At 36.2% G+C, this 20,667-nt stretch overlaps 1 protein-coding gene across 1 annotated transcript; it reads right to left on the reverse strand.

The window, feature by feature from the left end:
• Window positions 1–2,273: 2,273 nt before the first annotated feature.
• On the reverse strand, window positions 2,274–20,405 carry LOC149814973 (receptor-like protein kinase At3g21340). Its single transcript, XM_089990455.1, has 7 exons — window positions 20,324–20,405; window positions 17,390–17,533; window positions 16,906–17,273; window positions 16,688–16,814; window positions 3,338–3,406; window positions 3,047–3,239; window positions 2,274–2,679 (listed from the first exon to the last, which is right to left on the reverse strand). The coding sequence occupies exons 1-7, from the start codon at window positions 20,403–20,405 to the stop codon at window positions 2,274–2,276; spliced, it is 1,389 nt and encodes a 462-aa protein (XP_089846581.1).
• Between the last annotated feature and the right edge of the window lie 262 nt (window positions 20,406–20,667).

The raw sequence follows: 20,667 nt of genomic DNA on the forward strand, positions 1-20,667 counted from the left end.
TTTGCAAGTCTTCAAATATGAATGTTGAAATTATGAAGGTTAGAGTTATGGAGAGGTGAAGGAAGAAATATGTATATAGTTGCGTGTGTGTACTTTAAATGTTGTGTTTCTTGTTAGGCTTCAAATGTGAATGTTGGAGTTATAGAGGTTAGAGTTATGGAGGTTAAAAGAAAAAATATATATAATTGTGTATGTATGTAGGATTTAAATATTGTATTTTTTGTTGGGCTTCAAATGTGAATATTAAGTTATGAAGAATTGAAGAAAATATATATAGTGTGTATATGTTTTAAATATTGTGTTCATTACAGGGATTCAAATTTAAATATTGGAATTATATAGGTTCATTATTAAATGAATGAAATGAGTGAGAAGTATAATTTAGAATGAATAAAATGAATGAACTACTCCAAGTTAAATAAATGAATGTATATATGAACGAGTTTATTTTTTAATGAATGTATGTATAAGCATGTTCAGTTGGTGATGAATGAATTAATGAATGATTGTAAGAATTGTTTCATATTGAATGCAAAAAATGAATGTATGCATGAGCAAGTTCATTTTTAAATGAGTGAATGAACATGTGAATACATGGATGTGCATGTTCATTTTAAAGTGAATGAAATAAATGAGAAAATTCATTTCGAATGAATGAAATGAATGTATGAACTAGTTCATTTTTAAATGAATGAATGAATGAACACAGATATAAGCATATTCATTTTTGAACAAATGATTGAATATGTATAAGTAAATTTATTTTTAAATAAATAAATGAATGCATGTATATATGAGAAAGTTTATTTTTTGAATAAATGCATGTATAAACATGTTCATTTGGTGATGAATGAATGAATGATTGCAATGTATGTATGAGCATGTTCATTTTAAAATGAATGATCAGGTTTATTTTAAAATGAATGTATGAACTGATTTATTTTTAAATGAATGGATGTATGTATAAAAAGGTTTATTTTATAATAAATAAATGAATATATAAGCAGGTTCTGAATGATTGTATGAGCAAGTTATACATGAGAAAAACTAAATTAGCAAAAAAAAAATATTTATCTCTAAAATAGCGGCTAAAAGGCAACAAAAAATCACCTGAAATAGCACCAAAATTTTTCTTTTCTAGCACTACAAAAGATCCAAAAAAGGCATATTCTCTAGCACTAAAAAAGCACCATAAAAGAAATTTTTTCTAATACTATTTTAGCACACAAAAAAATATCTGTTTCTTCTTTAGCACCAGAAAAGGCTTTTTTCTAGCGCTATGCATTCGTGCCAGTAAATGTGTTAGCGCAGCACTTCTACTGGTGCTAATTTATCACCAGTAATGGCCAGATTTTTTTGTAGTGTAGGCTGGGATTCAGACTTTTATTTAAAACTTTAAGTATATGTTTGTGCCCCTAGTGGGATTCACCATGGTCCGTCTGATGGATCTGATCATGTCATTCATTCGTTAAAGGACTAGTTCCGGCTGAGTAATGCCTGACCTGTTATAGCTACAGCATGATGGGAGGTACGGAACATTTGTTTTTGGAAGACATTATTCTTGTACATTGCAAGTGGGACGAGTATACACTAGAAAGACGCCCAAGTCGGACAGTTGGACTGGACCTTATCAGTGGCTTTCTAGATGGCATATGTGAGTGGCTTGTTTATCATAAATCAGAACTTTAAGCCCAAGAGGTGAAGACCATTACCAAAGAGTGGCAGATTAAGAAAATCTACCATTCAGCATAACCATCCAACCATAGGAAAAATGGTAGGCCATCACAATTGTATTTATCATAAAAGAAAAGTAAAAGCGGTGATCTTTTTGGGGACAGATGCTGCTATTGCATCTACTTCGCCAATTCAAGTATTGTATACCGATACTTTGTAGGAACCACCCACAATAACGAAAACCACGTGTGTGGATCCAGTTCAATTGACAAGCCCCTTGAGGGTCTCTTGTTCTTTTTTTTTCATGTAACTGTTGTCCTCCTGATTTGTATAATCTCCTACTGATTCAGTAATACATTTATCCTTCAAAAAAAAAACAAGGTGTACTAGGAGGGAAACGTACGATCACATGATAAAACGAACAGCAAAAACAAAAACAAATCACAATTTATTACATATTCTTGAATGTCTAGGAGGAAATTGACTTGAGGAGGAAAATTAAACCTTAGTAGTTTTTCACTTGGGAATAGATACCCATGTGAAACAGTTCGAAATTAAAAGTTGGTAGGCATTTGTGGTAGCAATCGACAAGCATAAGATTACCTTGGAAGTGGATTAGCTAGTGTATCGACTCCTGAGAAACTGCTGAAATTTTCTGATGTTGGAACTCCGTACTTCCGTGAATTTTCCATCTTCATTGCCTCATTCAAAGCATTCACAATCTCGGTCACTTCGGGTCTCGCATCTGGAGCATGTTCGGTGGCCTTCTTTGCTATTTCAGCAACTTCCCATATGGAGTTGATGTCACAGTAATAGCCTTGCAGCCTAGGATCAACTATGCTCTCAATGTCTCCCCTAAAAATCCTGGGTCTGACCCATTGGACGAGATTATAGCGGTCATTGCCTATGGAAAATATCGCAGGTTTCCCAGTTATAAGTTCAAAAAGAACTACACCAAAACTGTAGACATCGCTCCTCCTGGTGAGGATTTGGGTGTTGTAGTACCTGTGAAAAATTAAGCATGGATGAGAAACTGCTTCTCAGCTAACTCATGAAATGTTGGCCTATATATTGCATGGATGCTCAAGGAGAACATGTATAGAGACGAATACGTGTTCCCTTTGTATCATGTTTTTTTTACCGTTTCCGCTGTTTTTTGTTGATCTCTCATCACATGTTACTACTGTCTTCTATTAGTATATTTGACTAGTGAATTTCTTTTCTCTCTCTCAAAAAGAAAAGAATATGTTTTCCCTTTTCCCTTTATTGATGTGCTTCTTTTTCACATCTACATCCCAAGTAAGAAATCAAGGCAAAAAATTTAACATGAATAGAAAGAATGTAAGTTTTCTATATATATGTTGAGTAATACTCAGGATCTATGTAACCAGGTGTTCCTGCAACTTTGGTTGCTGCATAATATGTAGACCCATCAACAGCTCCAGTTTTAGACAACCCGAAATCTGCTAATTTGGCTTCTAGATTTTCATCCAAGAGAATATTTCTTGTCTTAACATCCCTATGTACGACCATTGGCTTGCAACCTGTATGTAGATATTCCAAACCTGCAATTTAAACGATGATTTTATAACAAAAAACAAATAGGGGAAAAAAGGCGATGTCTAAAAGAAAATAATTAAGCAAGCAAAGTAAAAAGTTCAACCTTTTGCAGCACCTAGTGCTATTTGAAGCCGCCGTTGCCAGGTCAATGCTCCCCCTATGTTTTTCTGGCCTGGCAGAAAATATTGCCTATTTAACAACAGCCTAGATGGCATTGGCAAATAATCTTTCAAAAAAGATCACAGTACAAAATGCTTATATCCAACCCCAAGGGGTCAGCCTAGTTGGAGGGGGCCTTGGCTGGGATTGATTCCCGTTGGCGCTACCCCTTGCATAAGCCCTGGGGGTTGAGGGTCCTAGCCACGGACTAAGTCTCCATTCCCCGGGCTGCGGTTTCCCCGTGTAAAATATAGAAAAAAATGATTATAATATCTTATTCTATATGAAATTTTCTTCAAGGAGTACAATTAAATGTCCTGATACTTTTCTACTATACGATGTGAAAACGTCTTTTGCAACAAATATTGAGGTCATCCTAAGAAAGCACAAAAACCCTTCTAGGGTGATACCCAAAATCAGTTGATGAACTATTTTTTCTCTAACCTGTTTATTTCGTTCGGGAACAATAGGTATGATGGATCTATTCCAAATTGGACTATTTATCATTTGCTTAGCTAAACGGTCTTAGTAGGCTCATTTAAGCCTTTTTTCATATTGACGAAAGTTGCTGCAATCTTTGTATAGTAGTACTTCACTTGGTTCTAAATATTGAAAAGCAATTACATTGATATCATCCTTATATGCTCTTGCACAAATGCAGAATAAGTAACCTTCATTTTCGTCCTTGTCAATATGAAGTCTAGCATTGCACAAACAGCAGCTATTACAGGATTTCACCTGGGAGGCAACAAGGCCAGCTCATGCCAAGTCAAAGAGAAACCTCTATATATAGTTATAGATAGGGTTAGTATTGGCTACCAACAGGTCTCCGGATGTCTGGTAGGAGCAGTGAGTGCACGCCACCTTGTGTTTGAACGTTGCAAGTTCAAATCCCATTGGTATGGTTAGGAGCAGTGAGTGCACACCACCTTGTGTTTGGACGTCGCAAGTTCAAATCCCATTGGTATGGTTGTATAACTGGTAAGGGTCTGCCTAACCCCAGCTTGCCTATCAAAAAAAAAAATATTGGCTACTATTGAAGGTACCGAACTATTGAGTAGAAAGCACTTTTTCCTTCAAAAATTTCTAATATTTTGTAGATCAAATGTTATGGAAGTAATCTACATGGTTTGTTTTGTAAGAAAATTGTTTTGAACCATGCGATTATGACAAGTAATTAGGTTTTTAAAGGGGTCTAAAAATCAATGGCTCACAATGTGCCAAAAAAATATAACTCAAAAGATCACATTTTTACATCAGAAAAGCATGATCTAAGGATTGACCTTTAGCAAACAAATCATGCTGAATACGTCTGTGTTCCGTACCTATGATTTATGTACCTTCATTAGTAGCCAATATTAACCCATATATACATAGGACAAAGGGGATTGTCCTACTAAAGGGTCTACCTAGCTGTGCCCACCTTCAAAAATCATATGTAAATGTGTTTTTTTGACAATTTTTAGGGTGATCTCCATGGTTGAAAAGTATACATAGACCCTTGGATCAAATTTTTTTGATGTGTAATTTGGACTTTATAATGTAGAAATTTCAGAAATTTTAAAGTCATTTACTTTTAGGTCCTAAAATCCTATCTATACATACCCTAGGGAATTTGCCGGGATCGTTTTTGCAACGGTCTTTGCATAAAGTAGTCTACTTGTTTGCCTTGCCACCATCAATAATTATATTACCCAAATGAAAATGAGATATTCTTGATCATTTGTTTTGTATGACTTTGAAACTGTAGACACTAAAAAAAATCGGCTTCTTGAACCAATACTCCTAGAAATGCCTGAAATACCCGTGGAATGCCCCTTGGCGTAGTCTTGCAGTAGATAATGGATCTGCCACTAGCAGGCTTAGAAGATAATAAATCTGTTGCTGACTAACCTAGTGGCAAATGGATAATTTACCTCTAAGCTCATTCTGGCGACAAACAAAGTCTGTCAAAATTCTTCATTAAGGGTTCTTTTTTAGCTTGTGACAAGAATTTTTTAATAGTCTTTCTCCCTCTTTTCAGGATTGAAAACGAGGGATTGTATATCATTGGTTGCACCATCCTTCCTCCTTGTCCTTTGCTTCAGGGAAAGGCTGCTCTATGTAATTTTATATCATTTTCTATAGTTTAGGTTGTTTCTGGTGTAAGTCTCTAGGAAGTTTAGCTACTTAGTTTAGTTTTCTTATTTGGATCTCAGTCAAGTTAGGAAGAGGTCAGAGCGCTTAGCACTCTACCTTTACTTCTCGACTAATTTGCTTTTGTCACTTCTTTTATTTAGGATTTTCTCACATTCTCACATGAAAACATACTAACTACACTAGCTTAACTTAGAAATTTACTTTCCAAGCACTGATTAATTTTTTCTTGGGAGTGCCATATCCCAAGTAGGATATGTTGGAAATTTTGCTTCACTTTGTGGGTCTCACAACTAAGGCATCTTTCAAACGATAGTTGTGTTACTTAGGTACAATGGGTACTTGTGCAACTATATTCTTAAGATACAATCAAGCTTTTGCCAACTCACAAAAAATCAGCCTACACCCTACACTAGGTGAAACCAATAACCTCGACATGAACCACCTTGAACAAGGATAGCCTCTTCACTAGGATAGGATGATCTAGGCTCAAATTGGGTATGGATCTTGAGTTCAAATATAGGTATGGATACAGACTGCACGTGGGTATAGATCCATACAACAACAAGATCTGAATTTTAAGAATGGATCTGAACAACAATCGGATCTAGATCCGAACAACTAGATTTGGATCTCAAAGTGAATCTAAACTACAACCAGATCTAGATCTCAAGAATGGATTTGAACTATAACCAGGAACTCAGAGATGGATCTGGATTTCACAAGAGAGCCAGGATCATGGGAGAGAAAGAACTCGATACCGAGAACTCATGAGAGAAAGAAAGGAGAGGATAGCTTAAGAGAGGGTTAGGGTTTATATAGGCCTCATCCTGGTTTTCAACATTCACAATCGCCATATGAAAGACTATCGCTTGAAAAATATAAAAAAAATTGCTTCACTCTGTGGGCCAGACAACTAAGCTTGAACTAAGTATACTCGGAGGCACGCGTATACATGTGCTATCTTTTAAGCGTTAGTTTCCTTACTTAGGTATAAAGTGTACTCATACAACTATGCTCCTAGGATACAACTGAACTTCTGCCTACTAGCAAAAAATCAATCCATGACTTGCATTAGGTGAGACTCATAACCTCAACAAGAACGACCTTCATGAACAACCGTTTGACTAATATTTGATGATCTAGGCTTGATTTGGGTTTAGATCTTGAGTTTAGATATGAGTATGGATCCAAAATTCAAGTAAGGATTCTTAGGATTTTCTCACATTCTCACATGAAAACATACGTACTAACTACTTTAGCTTAAATTAGAAATTTACTTTCCAAGCACTAAGTAATTTCTTCCTTGGGAGTGCCATATCCCATGTAGGATATGTTGGAAATTTTGCTTCACTTTGTGGGTCTCGTAATGGAGGCATCTTTCAAATGATAGTTACCTTAGGTGCAATGGGTACTCATGCAACTATACTCTTAGGATACAACTGAGCTTTCGTCTACTCACAAAAATCGGTCTATGCCCTGCACTAGGTGAAACCAATAACCTCGACATGAACCATGCTGTATAGCCTCTTCACTAGGATAGGATGATCTAGGCTCAAATTGGATATGGATCTTGAGTTTAGATATAGGTATGGATCCAGACTGTACGTGGGTATAGATCCAAACAACAACAAGATCTGAATTTTAAGAATGGATCTGAACAACAACTGGATCTAGATCTGAACAACTAGATTTGGATCTCAAAGTGAATCTAAACTATAACCAGATCTAGATCTCAAGAATGGATTTGAACTATAACGAGGATCTCAGAGATGGATCTAGATTTTACAAGGGAGCCATGCTCGTGGGAGAGAAAGAACTCGATACAGAGAACTTATGAGAAAAAGAAAGGAGAGGAGAGCTTAAGAGAGGGATAAGATAAATGAGAGAGGGTTAGGGTTTATATAGGCTCCATCCTGGCTTTCAACATTTACAGTCACCATATGCAAGACTATCACTTGAAAATTACTAAAAATTTTGCTTCACTTTGTGGGTCAGGCAACTAAGCTTGAACCAAGTATACTCGGAAGCATGTGTATACATGTGCTATCTTTTAAACGATAGTTGTCTTACTTAGGTGTGAAGGGTACTCATGCAACTATGCTCCTAGGATACAATTGAACTTACGCCTACTAGCAAAAAATCAATTCATGACTTGCATTAGGTGAGACTGATAACCTTTATAAGAACTACCTTGAACAGCCTTTTGACTAGGATTTGATGATCTAGGCTTGATTTGGGTTTAGATCCATAGTTTAGATATGAGTATGGATCCAAAATTCAAGTAAGGATTCTTTTATTTAGGATTTTCTCACATTCTCACATGAAAACATACGTACTAACTACTTTAGCTTAAATTAGAATTTTACTTTCCAAGCACTGAGTAATTTCTTTCTTGGGAGTGCCATATCCCATGTAGGATATGTTCGAAATTTTGCTTTACTTTGTGGGTCTCACAACTGAGGCATCTTTCAAATGATAGTTGCCTTACTTAAGTGCAATGGGTACTCATGCAACTATACTCTTAGGATACAACCAAGCTTTCATCTACTCGCAAAAAATTGGTCTATTCCCTCCACTAAGTGAAACCAATAACCTCGACATCAACCATCCTGTATAGCCTCTTCACTAGGATAGGATGATCTAGGCTCAATTTGGGTATGGATCTTGAATTTAGATATAGGTATGGATCCAGCCTCCACGTGGGTGTAGATTCAAACAATAACAGCATCTGAACAATAATCGGATCTAGATACGATCAACAAAATTTTTTTGCCCCCCCCCCCTCACATGAATCCTAGCTACGCCACTGCCTATATATAGATATAGATAGGGTTAATATTGGCTACCAACAGGGCTCCGGATGTCTGGTAGGAGCAGTGAGTGCACGCCACCCTTGTGTTTGGAGGTTGCAAGTTCAAATCCCATTGGTATGGTCATACCACCTTATGTTTGGACGTCGCAAGTTCAAATCCCATTGGTATCGTTGTATAATTACTGGTAAGGGTCTGCCTAACCCCAGATTGCCTATCAAAAAAAAATATTGGCTACTATTGAAGGTACCGAACTATTGAGTAGAAAGCACTTTTTTCTTCAAAATTTTCTGATTTTTTGTAGATCAAATGTTATGGAAGTAATCTACATGGTTTGTTTTGTAAGAAAATTGTTTAGAACCATGCGATTATGACAAGTAGGTTTTTAAAGGGGTCTAAAAATCAATGGCTCACATTTTTACATCAGAAAAGCATGATCTAAGGATTGACCTTTAGCAAACAAATCATGCTGAATACATGTGTTCCGTACCAATGATTTTTGTACCTTCATTAGTAGCCAATATTAACCCATATATACATAGGACAATGGGGATTGTCCTACTAAAGGGTCTACCTCTTTGTGCCCACCTTCAAAAATCATATGTAAATGTGTGTTTTTGAAAATTTTTAGGGTGATCTCTATAGTTGAAAAGTATACATAGACCCTTGGATCATTTTTTTTTATGTGTAGTTTGGACTTTATAATGTAGAAATTTCAGAAATTTTAAAGCCATTTACTTTTAGGTCCTAAAATCCTATCTATACATACACTAGGGAATTTGCTGGGATCATTTTTGCAATGGTCTTTGCATAAGGTAGTCTACTTGTTTGCCTTGCCACCATCAATAATTATATTACCCAAATGAAAATGAGATATTCTTGATCATTTGTTTTGTATGACTTTGAAACTGTAGACACTAAAAAAAAATCGGCTTCTTGAACCAATACTCCTATAAATGCCTGAAATACCCGTGGAATGCCCCTTGGCGTAGTCTAGCAGTAGATAATGGATCTGCCACTAGCAGGCTTAGAAGATAATAAATCTGTTGCTAACTAACCTAGTGGCAAATGGATAATTTACCTCTAAGCCAATTCTGGCGACAAACAAAGTCTGTCAAAATTCTTCATTAAGGGTTCTTTTTTAGCTTGTGAGAAGAATTTTTTAATAGCCTTTCTCCCTCTTTTGAGGACTGAAAATGAGGGATTTATATCATTGGTTGCACCATCCTTCCTCCTTGTCCTTTGCTTTAGGGAAATGACGCTCTATGTAATTTTATATCATTTTCTACAGTTTAGGTTGTTTCTAGTGTAAGTCTATAGGAAGTTTAGCTACTTAGTTTAGTTTCCTTATTTGGATCTCAGTCAAGTTAGGAAGAGGTCAGAGCGCTTAGCACTCTACCTTTACTTCTCGACTAATTTGCTTTTGTCCCTTCTTTTATTTAGGATTTTCTCATATTTTCACATGAAAACATACTAACTAATCTAGCTTAACTTAGAAATTTACTTTTTAAGCACAGAGTAATTTCTTCCTTGGGAGTGCCCTATCCCATGTAGGATATGTTGGAAATTTTGCTTCACTTTGTGGGTCTGGCAACTGAGGCATCTTTCAAACGATGGTTGCCCCACTTAGGTGCAATGGGTACTCGTTCCACTATAGTCTCATGATACAACCGAGCTTTCGCCTACTAGCAAAAAATCGGTCTACGCCCGACACTAGGTAAAACCAATAACCTCGACATGAACCACCTTCAATAGCCTCTTCATTAGGATAGGATGATCTAGGCTCAAATTGGATATGGATCTTGAGTTCAGATATAGGTATGGATCCAGACTGCACGTGAGTATAGATCCAAACAACAACATGATTTAGATTTTAAGAATAGATCTAAACAATAACCGACTCTAGATCTAAAAGTAAATCTAAGCTACAACCGGATATAGATCTCAAGAATGGATTCAAACTGTAACTAGGATCTCAGAGATAGATCTGAACTACAACTAGATCTAAATTTCACAAGAGAGCCAAGCTCGTGGGAGAGAAAGAATTTGATAGAGAGAGAACTCGTGACAGAGAGGAGAGGAGAGCTTAAGAAAGGGATAAGATAAATGAGAGAGGGTTAGGGTTTATATAGGGGCCCCATCCCAACCACCATAAATTGCCTTTAAGAGGTTCAAACGGTTAGCTATTATATGATATCACTGGCCAAAACAGTCAGTCATAAAGGCCCAAACAGTTGGCCAAAGAGGGGCAACAAAAGGGGTCCAAAATGACCTTGTAAGGTCCAAGATTGACCTTGATCGAGTCAAAGGTCAACAATCAACAAGTCTGGGCAGCCAGCTATGAACCGTGTTAGACAACAAATATCCATGCAAAGATATTAGGGCAAGGTCCAAACAGATTCAGATAAGATTCGAATATGAAACAATGCAAAGTAAAAGCCAGTTTTAGACTTAAGATTAAATCTGTCCCTAGTACTAAAAAGATAAGTCAAAGACCAAACCAAAGTCCAAAGTGTCAAACCCCAAGTTCAAATTCCAAGATCAAAAGTCCAGAGATCAAGATCAAGATCCAAAGTCCAAGGTCCAAGATATGTAAAAGCTCAAGATGTAATAACCTTGAGGGCCTTGCCCTCTAAGGCACCACCCCTTTAATTCCTACAACTTTCAATATGAGACTAAACTTTTGTAGAGAGCATAGCACCCACAAACTTAGAGAAATATGAAAAATATAAGAAAACTTGAGGAGTTTTTAGCCAAAATCCAACAATCCCCTACATGGATCAGAACTATGAAAAGAACTACAAAGGTTGTTCTCAAAGATTCAACCACTATAATGGCCATAAAGGGCCTTTAAGAGATCCAAACGGTCATCTATTATGAGGCCATGGTTAGCCAAAATAGTTGGCTAAAGTAGGGCACCAAAAAGGGTCCAAAATGACCATGTAAGGTACAAGATCAACCATGATCGAGTCAAAGGTCAACAACTCTCGGCAGATGGCTATGAACTATTTTGGATCATAAATGGCCATGCAAAGATGTTAGGCAAGGCCTAAACAAATCTAAATAAGATTTGAATATATCTAAGATCAAAGATTCAAGGTCGAATGTCTAAGATCCAACAACAAAGATATGCACAAGCCCAAGATATAATGCCCTTGAGGGCCTTGCCCTTTAAGGCACTATCGTACTCCTTTATATAAGGACAAAAAAAGTTCCTACTACTTTTAATATGGGACTAAACATTTAGTAGAAAAAATAACACCCACAAACTTAAGAAAATAGGAAAAATAGAGAAAACTTATGTAGTTTTAACAAAAAATCCAATAATCCCCCCATGTGGATCAAAACTATAAAAAAGACTACAAAAGTTGTTTGCAAATATTCAACCACTATAAAGGTCATAAAAGATCTTTAAGAGGTTCAAACGATCAACCATAGAGGCCCAAATGGTTGGTCAAAGAGGGGCACCAAAAAGTATCCAAAATAACCCTATAAGGTCCAAGATCGACCTTGATCGAGTCAAAGGTCATTAGGTATCCGCAACTATGGACCATTTGGAACCATAAATTGCCATGCAAAGATGTTAGGGCAATGTTTAAATAAATTCGGATAAGATCCGAATATATCCAAGATCCAAAATCTAAGATGCAAGATTTAAGGTTCAAGGTTCAAGAATAAAAATATGCACAAGCTCAAGACGTAATGCCCTTGAGGCCCTTGCCCTTTAAGGCATAAACCCTATATACAAGGACAAGAAAAGTTTTTTCAACTTTTAATATGGGACTAAGCTTTTGTAGAGAATATAACACCCACAAACTTAAGAAAATAGAAAAAATAGGGGAAAAACTTAAGTAGTTTTGAGCCAAAATCCAACAATCCCCCATGTCGATCAAAACTATGAAAATGACTATAAAGGTTGTTCGCAAAGATTCAATGCATAAGTGAAGGTACCTTTTGGGTTTGAACCCCCACGTTAATGTTACTTAATCTTAGTCCATCTGAAACTTCAATAGTGTTAGACTTGAATTGAGAATCTCAATTGGCCTTCCAAACACCGTAACACACACTTTCACTTCATGTGATCATAGTATATCTACCAATATATAGAAGCCGCACATTAAGGATTATGTGTTATATCCCAATTTCGTAAGTGCTCTAGAGACAAAGTCATATAAATAAATACATCAAGTGTGTAAAACTGTTTGAAACACCCAAGCCATTAGTCCTATAGATCTTATTAAGAGTTTAATTTAAACTCACCATTTGTACATAGGTTTTGAGCACTTGACAACAAGAATGAGAAAAATATTAAGTGCTCAAACTAATCACTCAAATATTTTTCTTTCTATTGAACCACTTGAGATGGTTTGACCCTTATCATATGCTTGGGTTTCTATCATCGTTGATTGCTTTTATAAACTTTAACTCAATTTCCCTCGGTGTCTTAAAGACAATATCTCAAGTAAGTATCTTTGTCAATTAGACTAACATGTCTAGATTTTTCACCATAAATATTACTTCTCGTCTTGTATATAGTTGATTGATCATCGTAATGCATAACTATCGAGGGTATTGGTTTATCTCATATCCCTATTAAGAGATTCTTTAGCCACTTATCTTGCATACTAGTTGATGCTAGCGCTATCAAGTCTACCTTCATTATATAATGAGTTATCACAGTTTGTTTCTTGGATCGTCAAACAATTGCTCTAGATCCAAGGGTAAATATACAACCACTTGTGGATAATGATTTATTAAAATTAGGATTTTAGTTTGCATCATTATACCCTTCAAGTACAGTGGGTTCTTTCTAATAGAATATCACATATTATAAAGATTCTCTCAAGTACTTCAAGACTCGATATATATCATCCAAATGCTCTTATCATAGATTATTAGTATATCGGCTCAACTTGTTCATACTAAAAGATATGTATGGTCTAGTTTCATTCATAGCATACATAAGGCTGCCAATAATACTTGCATGTTCTAATTAGGATATATTTCTTTTAGTATTAATCGAAAGCTTAACAATAGTATTAATCAGAGTAGCAACATGCTTACAACCATAATTATTATAGTTTCTTAAAATTTTCTCAATGTAGTGGGATTGAGTTAATGTATAACCACTCTCATGTCTAATCAACTTAATACCAAGTATAACATCAACTGAACTCATATTTTTCATGTCAAATTTAGATGAAAAAAAACTTTTGGCATTATTTATGCATTCTATATTATTACTCATGATTAACATATCATCCATATAAAGATAAATAATTGTAACATGAATACCTTCTATTTTGCTATATATGCATTTATCAAAGTCATGGATTCTAATACTATATGACATGATTACTTCATCAATTTTTTTATGAAATTGTTTTAGTGATTGTTTCAAACTATATAATGACCTTAAGAGTTTGCAAACTTTCTTTTCTTGACAGTGTAATACAACCTTAAGGTTGTTTCATATAAATTTTTTCTTCTAAGACACCCACTACAAGAAAAATACTAATTAGCGATGGACATTTGCGACAGACAAAATCCATCACAAATTAGTGACGGATTAGCGAGAGAAAGATATTCATCGCTAAAATATCATTTATTTGTGATTTTAGCAATGGAAAATATTTTATCGATAATCTGTCGCTACTTTGCGATGGATTAAAGATGGATTTTATTTTTTCGTCATATCCACCAGTGGCAAAACTATTTCGTCGCTAAGTCATCCCCAAATAGCGATGACTTAGCGACAGAATTTGGCCATTGCTAATTTCTTCGTAAATCCCTATTTTTTTCTCCTTTCTTTCTCTTTTCTGTTTTGTCTCCACCGTGTTTCCCTGGCCTGCCTCCCATCGTCGCCTGACCTGCCTCCCATCGGCCCTCGACCCTCCTCCTGTTGCCCCCCAACCCACCGCCCCCCGGCCCGACAACATCACCACCGACCCTCCTACCTAACTCACTGTTATCTCCTCCCTCTCCGACAGCCTTGCCGACCTCCTTTCGCCACGCACCCGACCTAGGTCGACACCCCCATTCGGACATCCCCTTTCCTCCTCTTTTCTGCTCGTGTTTCAAACATCCTCGATGCCTTACCCTCGTTTCTAGTGACTTCGCAGGTAACCCCCACCTGCCTCCCTGTATTGTACTGTATATTTGTGCTTTGCAGGTATGTTGCTGAGCTAATTGTGTGATGCTTAGTGCTAAGCATCGCATGTGGCTAAAAATGTAATGCAAACAGAAATAAGAAAATGAAAAGGCATAAGCAATTCAAATTGGGTAAATACCTGTGGTGAGTAAGTGATGCAAGCGCATCACATGTTATTTAATTTATTGGATGCAACACTTTTCTGTTCACACACTCACTTAGTTGTGGATATCTAGGACTGCTTTGATGGAGTTTGGAGATCATGCTGAGCATGATTTTAATGTATGAGAATAGAAGTTTTCTTATTTTTAGAGTACGAATTCCATGCTCAGCATGGTAGTAGTTAGCAGGATATTGGAGTGTGTTTGCTGCAGGTACATGTTTGATATATGTTTTGATATGAATGATTTGAATGTATTGCAATGTTTGATGTGTCTGTATCCATGCTTGCACAAAGTTATTTTCCATTTGATTATGCCTTCCATGTAAAATTGTATCATGAAAATATGCTTCAAATAAATATATCATTTTATGAAATGTGATTTCATATTTCTAAATATCCCCGTGATGTGCATAAATATGATGTGATGGTGTTACACACAAAAATTTATGCATTCAAAAAATTGCACACAAACAATCACCAAACAAGAAATAATAGATAAATTAGATTTTTTTTCATCATACGATTATTAAGATTCTCTTTTAGCTGGTGATGATAATATCTGTAATATTATAGGATAAAATGACTGCAAACCGTGAATGGATGTACCGTAGGATAGTTGATAATGAGGTGTCGTATGAATATATGGATGGTGTTGACAGTTTTATTGAATTCGCAATGGCAAGTGTCAGTACAGTGGATCCCACCGGTCAGATCAGATGTCCCTGCACGATGTGTAAGAACAATCGATTTGCAGAACTTCGTGGCATTAAACATCACCTATACAGGATGAGTTTTGTTAGTGGTTATCAGAATTGGATGCTTCATGGTGAAGAATTTTGGAATAATTTTGATGCACGGGTAAATGTGGTGCACGATAATCCATATATAGATTTGATATTTGATGTCGTAGGACCAAAAATGGGTTCTGCTATGGAACATAGTGATGCACCAACTGGGGTAGAGAAAGAAGCAACAAATGATGCATGATTGTGATACATAACACATTTATTTGACAACCTTATAAACTATATATGCATGCATGAATCACTGTAAAATTCTTTGACAAACTTAAAACACATATCTACATGATTGAGTCACTATATATTTTTTTTTCCAGTCTTAGAACATATATTTGAATTCTGTTAATGTCCGTCAGTTTATTGCTATTCTCTATGTCATTCAGTCATTTACTTTGTTGCATTAGATTAGGTGCATTGCATATAATTTATTTCATTATATTTTGTTTATAAATACTAACATTTTTTTCTCTTGTAGGATGCTGGAGATGATCAGCGTAGAGGAGTTGATGGAGGCATGGAGGGAGGCACAGATTGACAAAATGAAGAGGATGATGCCCAGAATCTTGACGAGGATTAGATTCATTTGTTTAATTTCTTTGACATACTTGTAACTAATTATAACTTGGCAAGGACTGTATTTGGTTGTTAAAGTTTGCCTAACTTAGAACTTATGTTACATTTGTTCCACCTGCATATGTATTTTTTATGTGTATTTTGTTTTTTATAAACAGGTTATATGATTTGTATAACGAGAAATTTTTCTCGAGTTTCAGAAAATTTCAAAAAAAAAATATTTTTAAAAAAAAAAATATCGACGGATATTGTCCATCGTCAATTTAAAGTTGTCATCGATTTACGACGAAATTAAAGTTGTCGCTAATGTCCATCACCAAATTGATGGTGGAGATTAGCGACGGATACGTATCCCTCGCTAAATAGTAGCAACTGATTAGCGACAGATTAAATTCCATCATAGGTAAACTTTTGTAGAGAACATAACACCCACAAACTTATAGAAATAGGAAAAAAATAGAAGAAAAACTTAGTTTTGAGACAAAATACAAGAGGATATTTGGTCAGAGTAGTGAAACTGCCAAATTTTTGCTCGCAGCTGTGCAAGGATATTAGTTCTGGTGTCGTGTAGAGCATACAATAAAGAAATTGCAGTATTGACATCCATCAACAATCATCTGCATCTCATATTGGATTATGTCTTATTGAAGCATCATACCTGACAGTAGCTCCGAGAGATTTCCATTGGACATATACTCCGATACGAGAATCAAGTTATTACTTTCTTCACAAAACCCGACTAAAGAAACCAAGTTTCTATGATTTATATTTAGCAAGATCTCAATCTGCAGAAAATGGCCATACAATTCTGAATTATTATAACATATACCTACGTATTCTTGTCATCGATTGAATGCATTAATTCTCTATACCAACCTCTGCATTAAACTGTTGAATTTCTGACGATGAATCCTTCACCATCTTGACAGCAACTGCAGAACCACTATTAAGGCAGCCATAATAAACAGTTGAAAACCCTCCACGGCCAATAACCTTTTCAAAGTCATTAGTGATCCTTTTAACCTCAGCATAGCTAAAACTCGAAGCACTTGACCGTACTATTGAAGCTTTAGTTGGTATTGTTGCTGGAGCTTCTTGTGATTTGTTCTCCTCGCCAGCAACTATTTTGAAGTTACCAGTACTTGAAGACTTAGTGTAGCTAGAATTTAAGGAAGTTGAAGGTCCCAGAAAGACTGTTGCTGTTCCACTTATGGGATTTTCTGGTTTGGGACAAGCACCTGCTTCTGCAAGGATCATGAACAGCAATCAGACGCACACACTAACACAGATGTGCACGCACACTAGTTGCCTGTTACACAAATACTGCTTATAAAGTCTATTGCTCGACATGGGTACACACCTGCTGGATCTCTTGCTGCTATGGCCCTTTTCTTTCTGCACATAAATGCCACTACAAGTACTCCAATTAGACTAAATGTGGCGAAAATGGATATCAAGACCCAAACCCACGCTGGAATGTTCTTCTTGCTCTTTGGATTATCTACTGTGAATCAAAAGACACAAGATTGTCACAGATCATCCACTCAAGAAAAAATTGCTTTGATGATTAGAAAGGATGAGATGATCCCTCGTCTCGTAACTTAAATATAGGGTGTGGGCGCAGTTACGTTGTGGGTTCTGTCAATCTCAAACAACATCATGCATGAGAATGTACGTGGAATGAAAGAGGCTTAATGACATCGACCGACATTCAAGTGGTCAGATAGATATCAGTCAACTGAGGGTCCAATTGGCTTGACATACCCACCTGAATTAGACGAAACATTTTCTTTCAGGCCCAGGGTGAGCAATTTTAGATCCATGGGGTTCTACTAGGATTTAGGTTGCATGATCCAACAGTCCATTCACATCAAAAGGACCATGCTGAGTGTATCTGCAGGGTTGGATTTGAGAAAAAAAATTGGAAATGCATATATATATATATATATATATATATATGCATATTAGGAGCTACTCACTAATGTAGCTCCTAAGGCATACATTAGTGAGTAGCTCCAAGGCTCTAATCTCCTAAATCATCCTCAATGGCATCAAACGAACAAAGTTTCATGTGTTTGTTAATATGAACTCATGTGTTGGATTATTTAGTAGAAAACATGCTAGATTAAACTTTTTCATCTTTGCGTGTGTATATAGAGCAATCAAAAATTGACGGCTCGTATTGTACCAAAAATTATTCAAATAGAAATTAAGGTTTCTTAATAGTCAATAAGCATTGATGACGAAGTTAGGATTAAGTAAAAAAGAATAAACACATGCAACTATGTTTTTTAAAAGCATTTAAAATAGTTTTGGACATAAACTGCTTAGGAGATACTCTTATATATATAAAGTGTTCCCGGATCACGTACTCCCACCTAATAGAAACTTCAAGTTTTCAAGTTTTGAGAGTTTTTCTCATTGATCAGACCCTATAGATATGATCTACAATCATTATTTAGTGAAAATTAAGCTTTGGATCACGTGATTATGGCATACATTTAGGTAAGTTTTTTGGAATGTTCAAAAATCAACAGCTCACAATGTACCAAAATTTCGTGACTTAGAAAACTTATTTTGATATCCAAAAAACATAATCCAAAATATGACTCCTATCAAATAAATTGTGTTAAGTACATCTATAAGGTCTGATTGAGAAGATATACATCCTACAACTATGATTTCTAGTAGGTGCTCTCTCTCTCTCTCTCTCTCTCTATATATATATATATATATATATATAAATATATATATATATATATATATATATATACTGTAATATGTTTATCCGAATGTGAACCAAGTATCTTTAATGATTTTTTTGTGAATCCGACCGTGCAAATGCATTTGGCACAATCTTGCTTGGAATTGACTGTAGGATCATGTATTTTTTATCAAAATACATGAATTTTGGATGCTTGAATATTATGAGATAATAAGCCATCGATTTTCAAGCCTTAGAGGCTCCTACTTATGCACCATAATCGGCCTATCCACATAAAACTAAGCATGTAAGTTGCATCCGTACGGTGAGGTTTAAGAAAAAAACAAAAGAACCTATGGAACTCTTTGCTCATACTATGCTCTAAACATATTCTAGTGACTCTCTCTATATATATCTATGATGTATAGCAACGCAATCCATAGCTGCACAATGAAAACATGATGTTGCTGAGGGCCGGGTGTGTGACGATGCTCAGCATTTTTCCCGCAAAAATGTTAAAAAGCGTCAAAAACAGTTTTGGGCTTTAGCGGACATCCCAGCAGATTTAGCAGCGGTCTAAAGCCCAAAAGTGCACAAAAATACTAAAAATGGCATTTTTCCACCGTTTTACATGCTGGCCGACCATCATGCGCGATGGACAGCCAGCGTGATTCCTTTCCTAGCTGCGTAGCTACCAATCTCTCTCTCTCTCTCTCTCTCTCTCTCTCTCTCTCTATATATATATATATATATATATATATATATATATATATATATATATATACACTAATGAATTTAAGAAACTAATAAGTAGAAATTACTATTTTCTTAAAAATTTCCAAATCTTGGTAGATTAAATGCTTCGGATTTGATCTATACGGTTTGTTTATTAGGAATACCATATTTGGCGTGACCATACGAATGTTACAAATGTGATAAAAAGCCAGTACAGGATACCCCATACTCATATCTTGAAAGACTAGCATCAAGTGTAGAGGCTGCTTACCTTACTGGCCCACAGTTTCAGACATAATAAATCTGCACTAAGCCCCAATAAGACCAAAAGCTATTGATTTGGGTAGTCATCATATCTTTTAACAGGCAATGACTTGTCTAGATCCAAGCTAATTGAGGAACAACAGGGTGCTGCGTTTTGTACATGGGCGTGCACTTTTAGCAGGAAAAGGAAGCACAAGAGAAATGCACTTTCCAAGAAAGGCTCTCCGTCAACTTCAACTTGTACTGTAATGGAGGCACATGAACAAATGATAGATGTAGTAGTCACTAGTAGGGGTGGGTATCGGGCTGGCCAGGCCCATCAATGACGGGCGGGGGCAAAGGTCTGGTTTGGGCCAGCCCGTTGGGAAAACCCTGGCCACAGCCCGCCTATATACTATAACATATATTATTTATATGATATAATACATTATATTTTATGTTATGTTATATATAACATATTATAATATATATTATGTTACATATAATTTATTTTGTATATAACATATATAATAACGGGCTAGACCAGGCCGGCCGGTGTAGTCTAGCTTTGGGCCAGAGACCCAGTTCGGGCAGAGCCAGAGCCAAATATACTGGCCGGTCCTGCCCAGTGCCCACCACTAGCCACTAGAAAGAAATTACTAGAGCAAAGGACGCGTTCAAGGGACGACGTCATGGCTGATACTGAGATAATAAACGTATGAGACTGAAGATCCACCTGGTAAACTAATTGATACTGAGATAATAAACGTATGAGACTGAAGATCCAATACGTAAACTTAAGATTGGAACTTTGCATAAGTGAGATGACGACGTCATGGCTGAGTCGCTAGCTGTACACCGCATCAAACATGTCATGAGAAGCACGAGTGTACCTTTTAAAGGTTGGGACTGTGCCGGCGGAGGTGACTCAGTTTGGGGCGATGGTGGTGGTGGAG

Source organism: Nuphar pumila, chromosome 15 (genome assembly GCF_984573655.1).
Source record: "Nuphar pumila chromosome 15, dmNupPumi1.hap1.1, whole genome shotgun sequence".
In the NCBI taxonomy this organism is placed as follows: domain Eukaryota; kingdom Viridiplantae; phylum Streptophyta; class Magnoliopsida; order Nymphaeales; family Nymphaeaceae; genus Nuphar; species Nuphar pumila.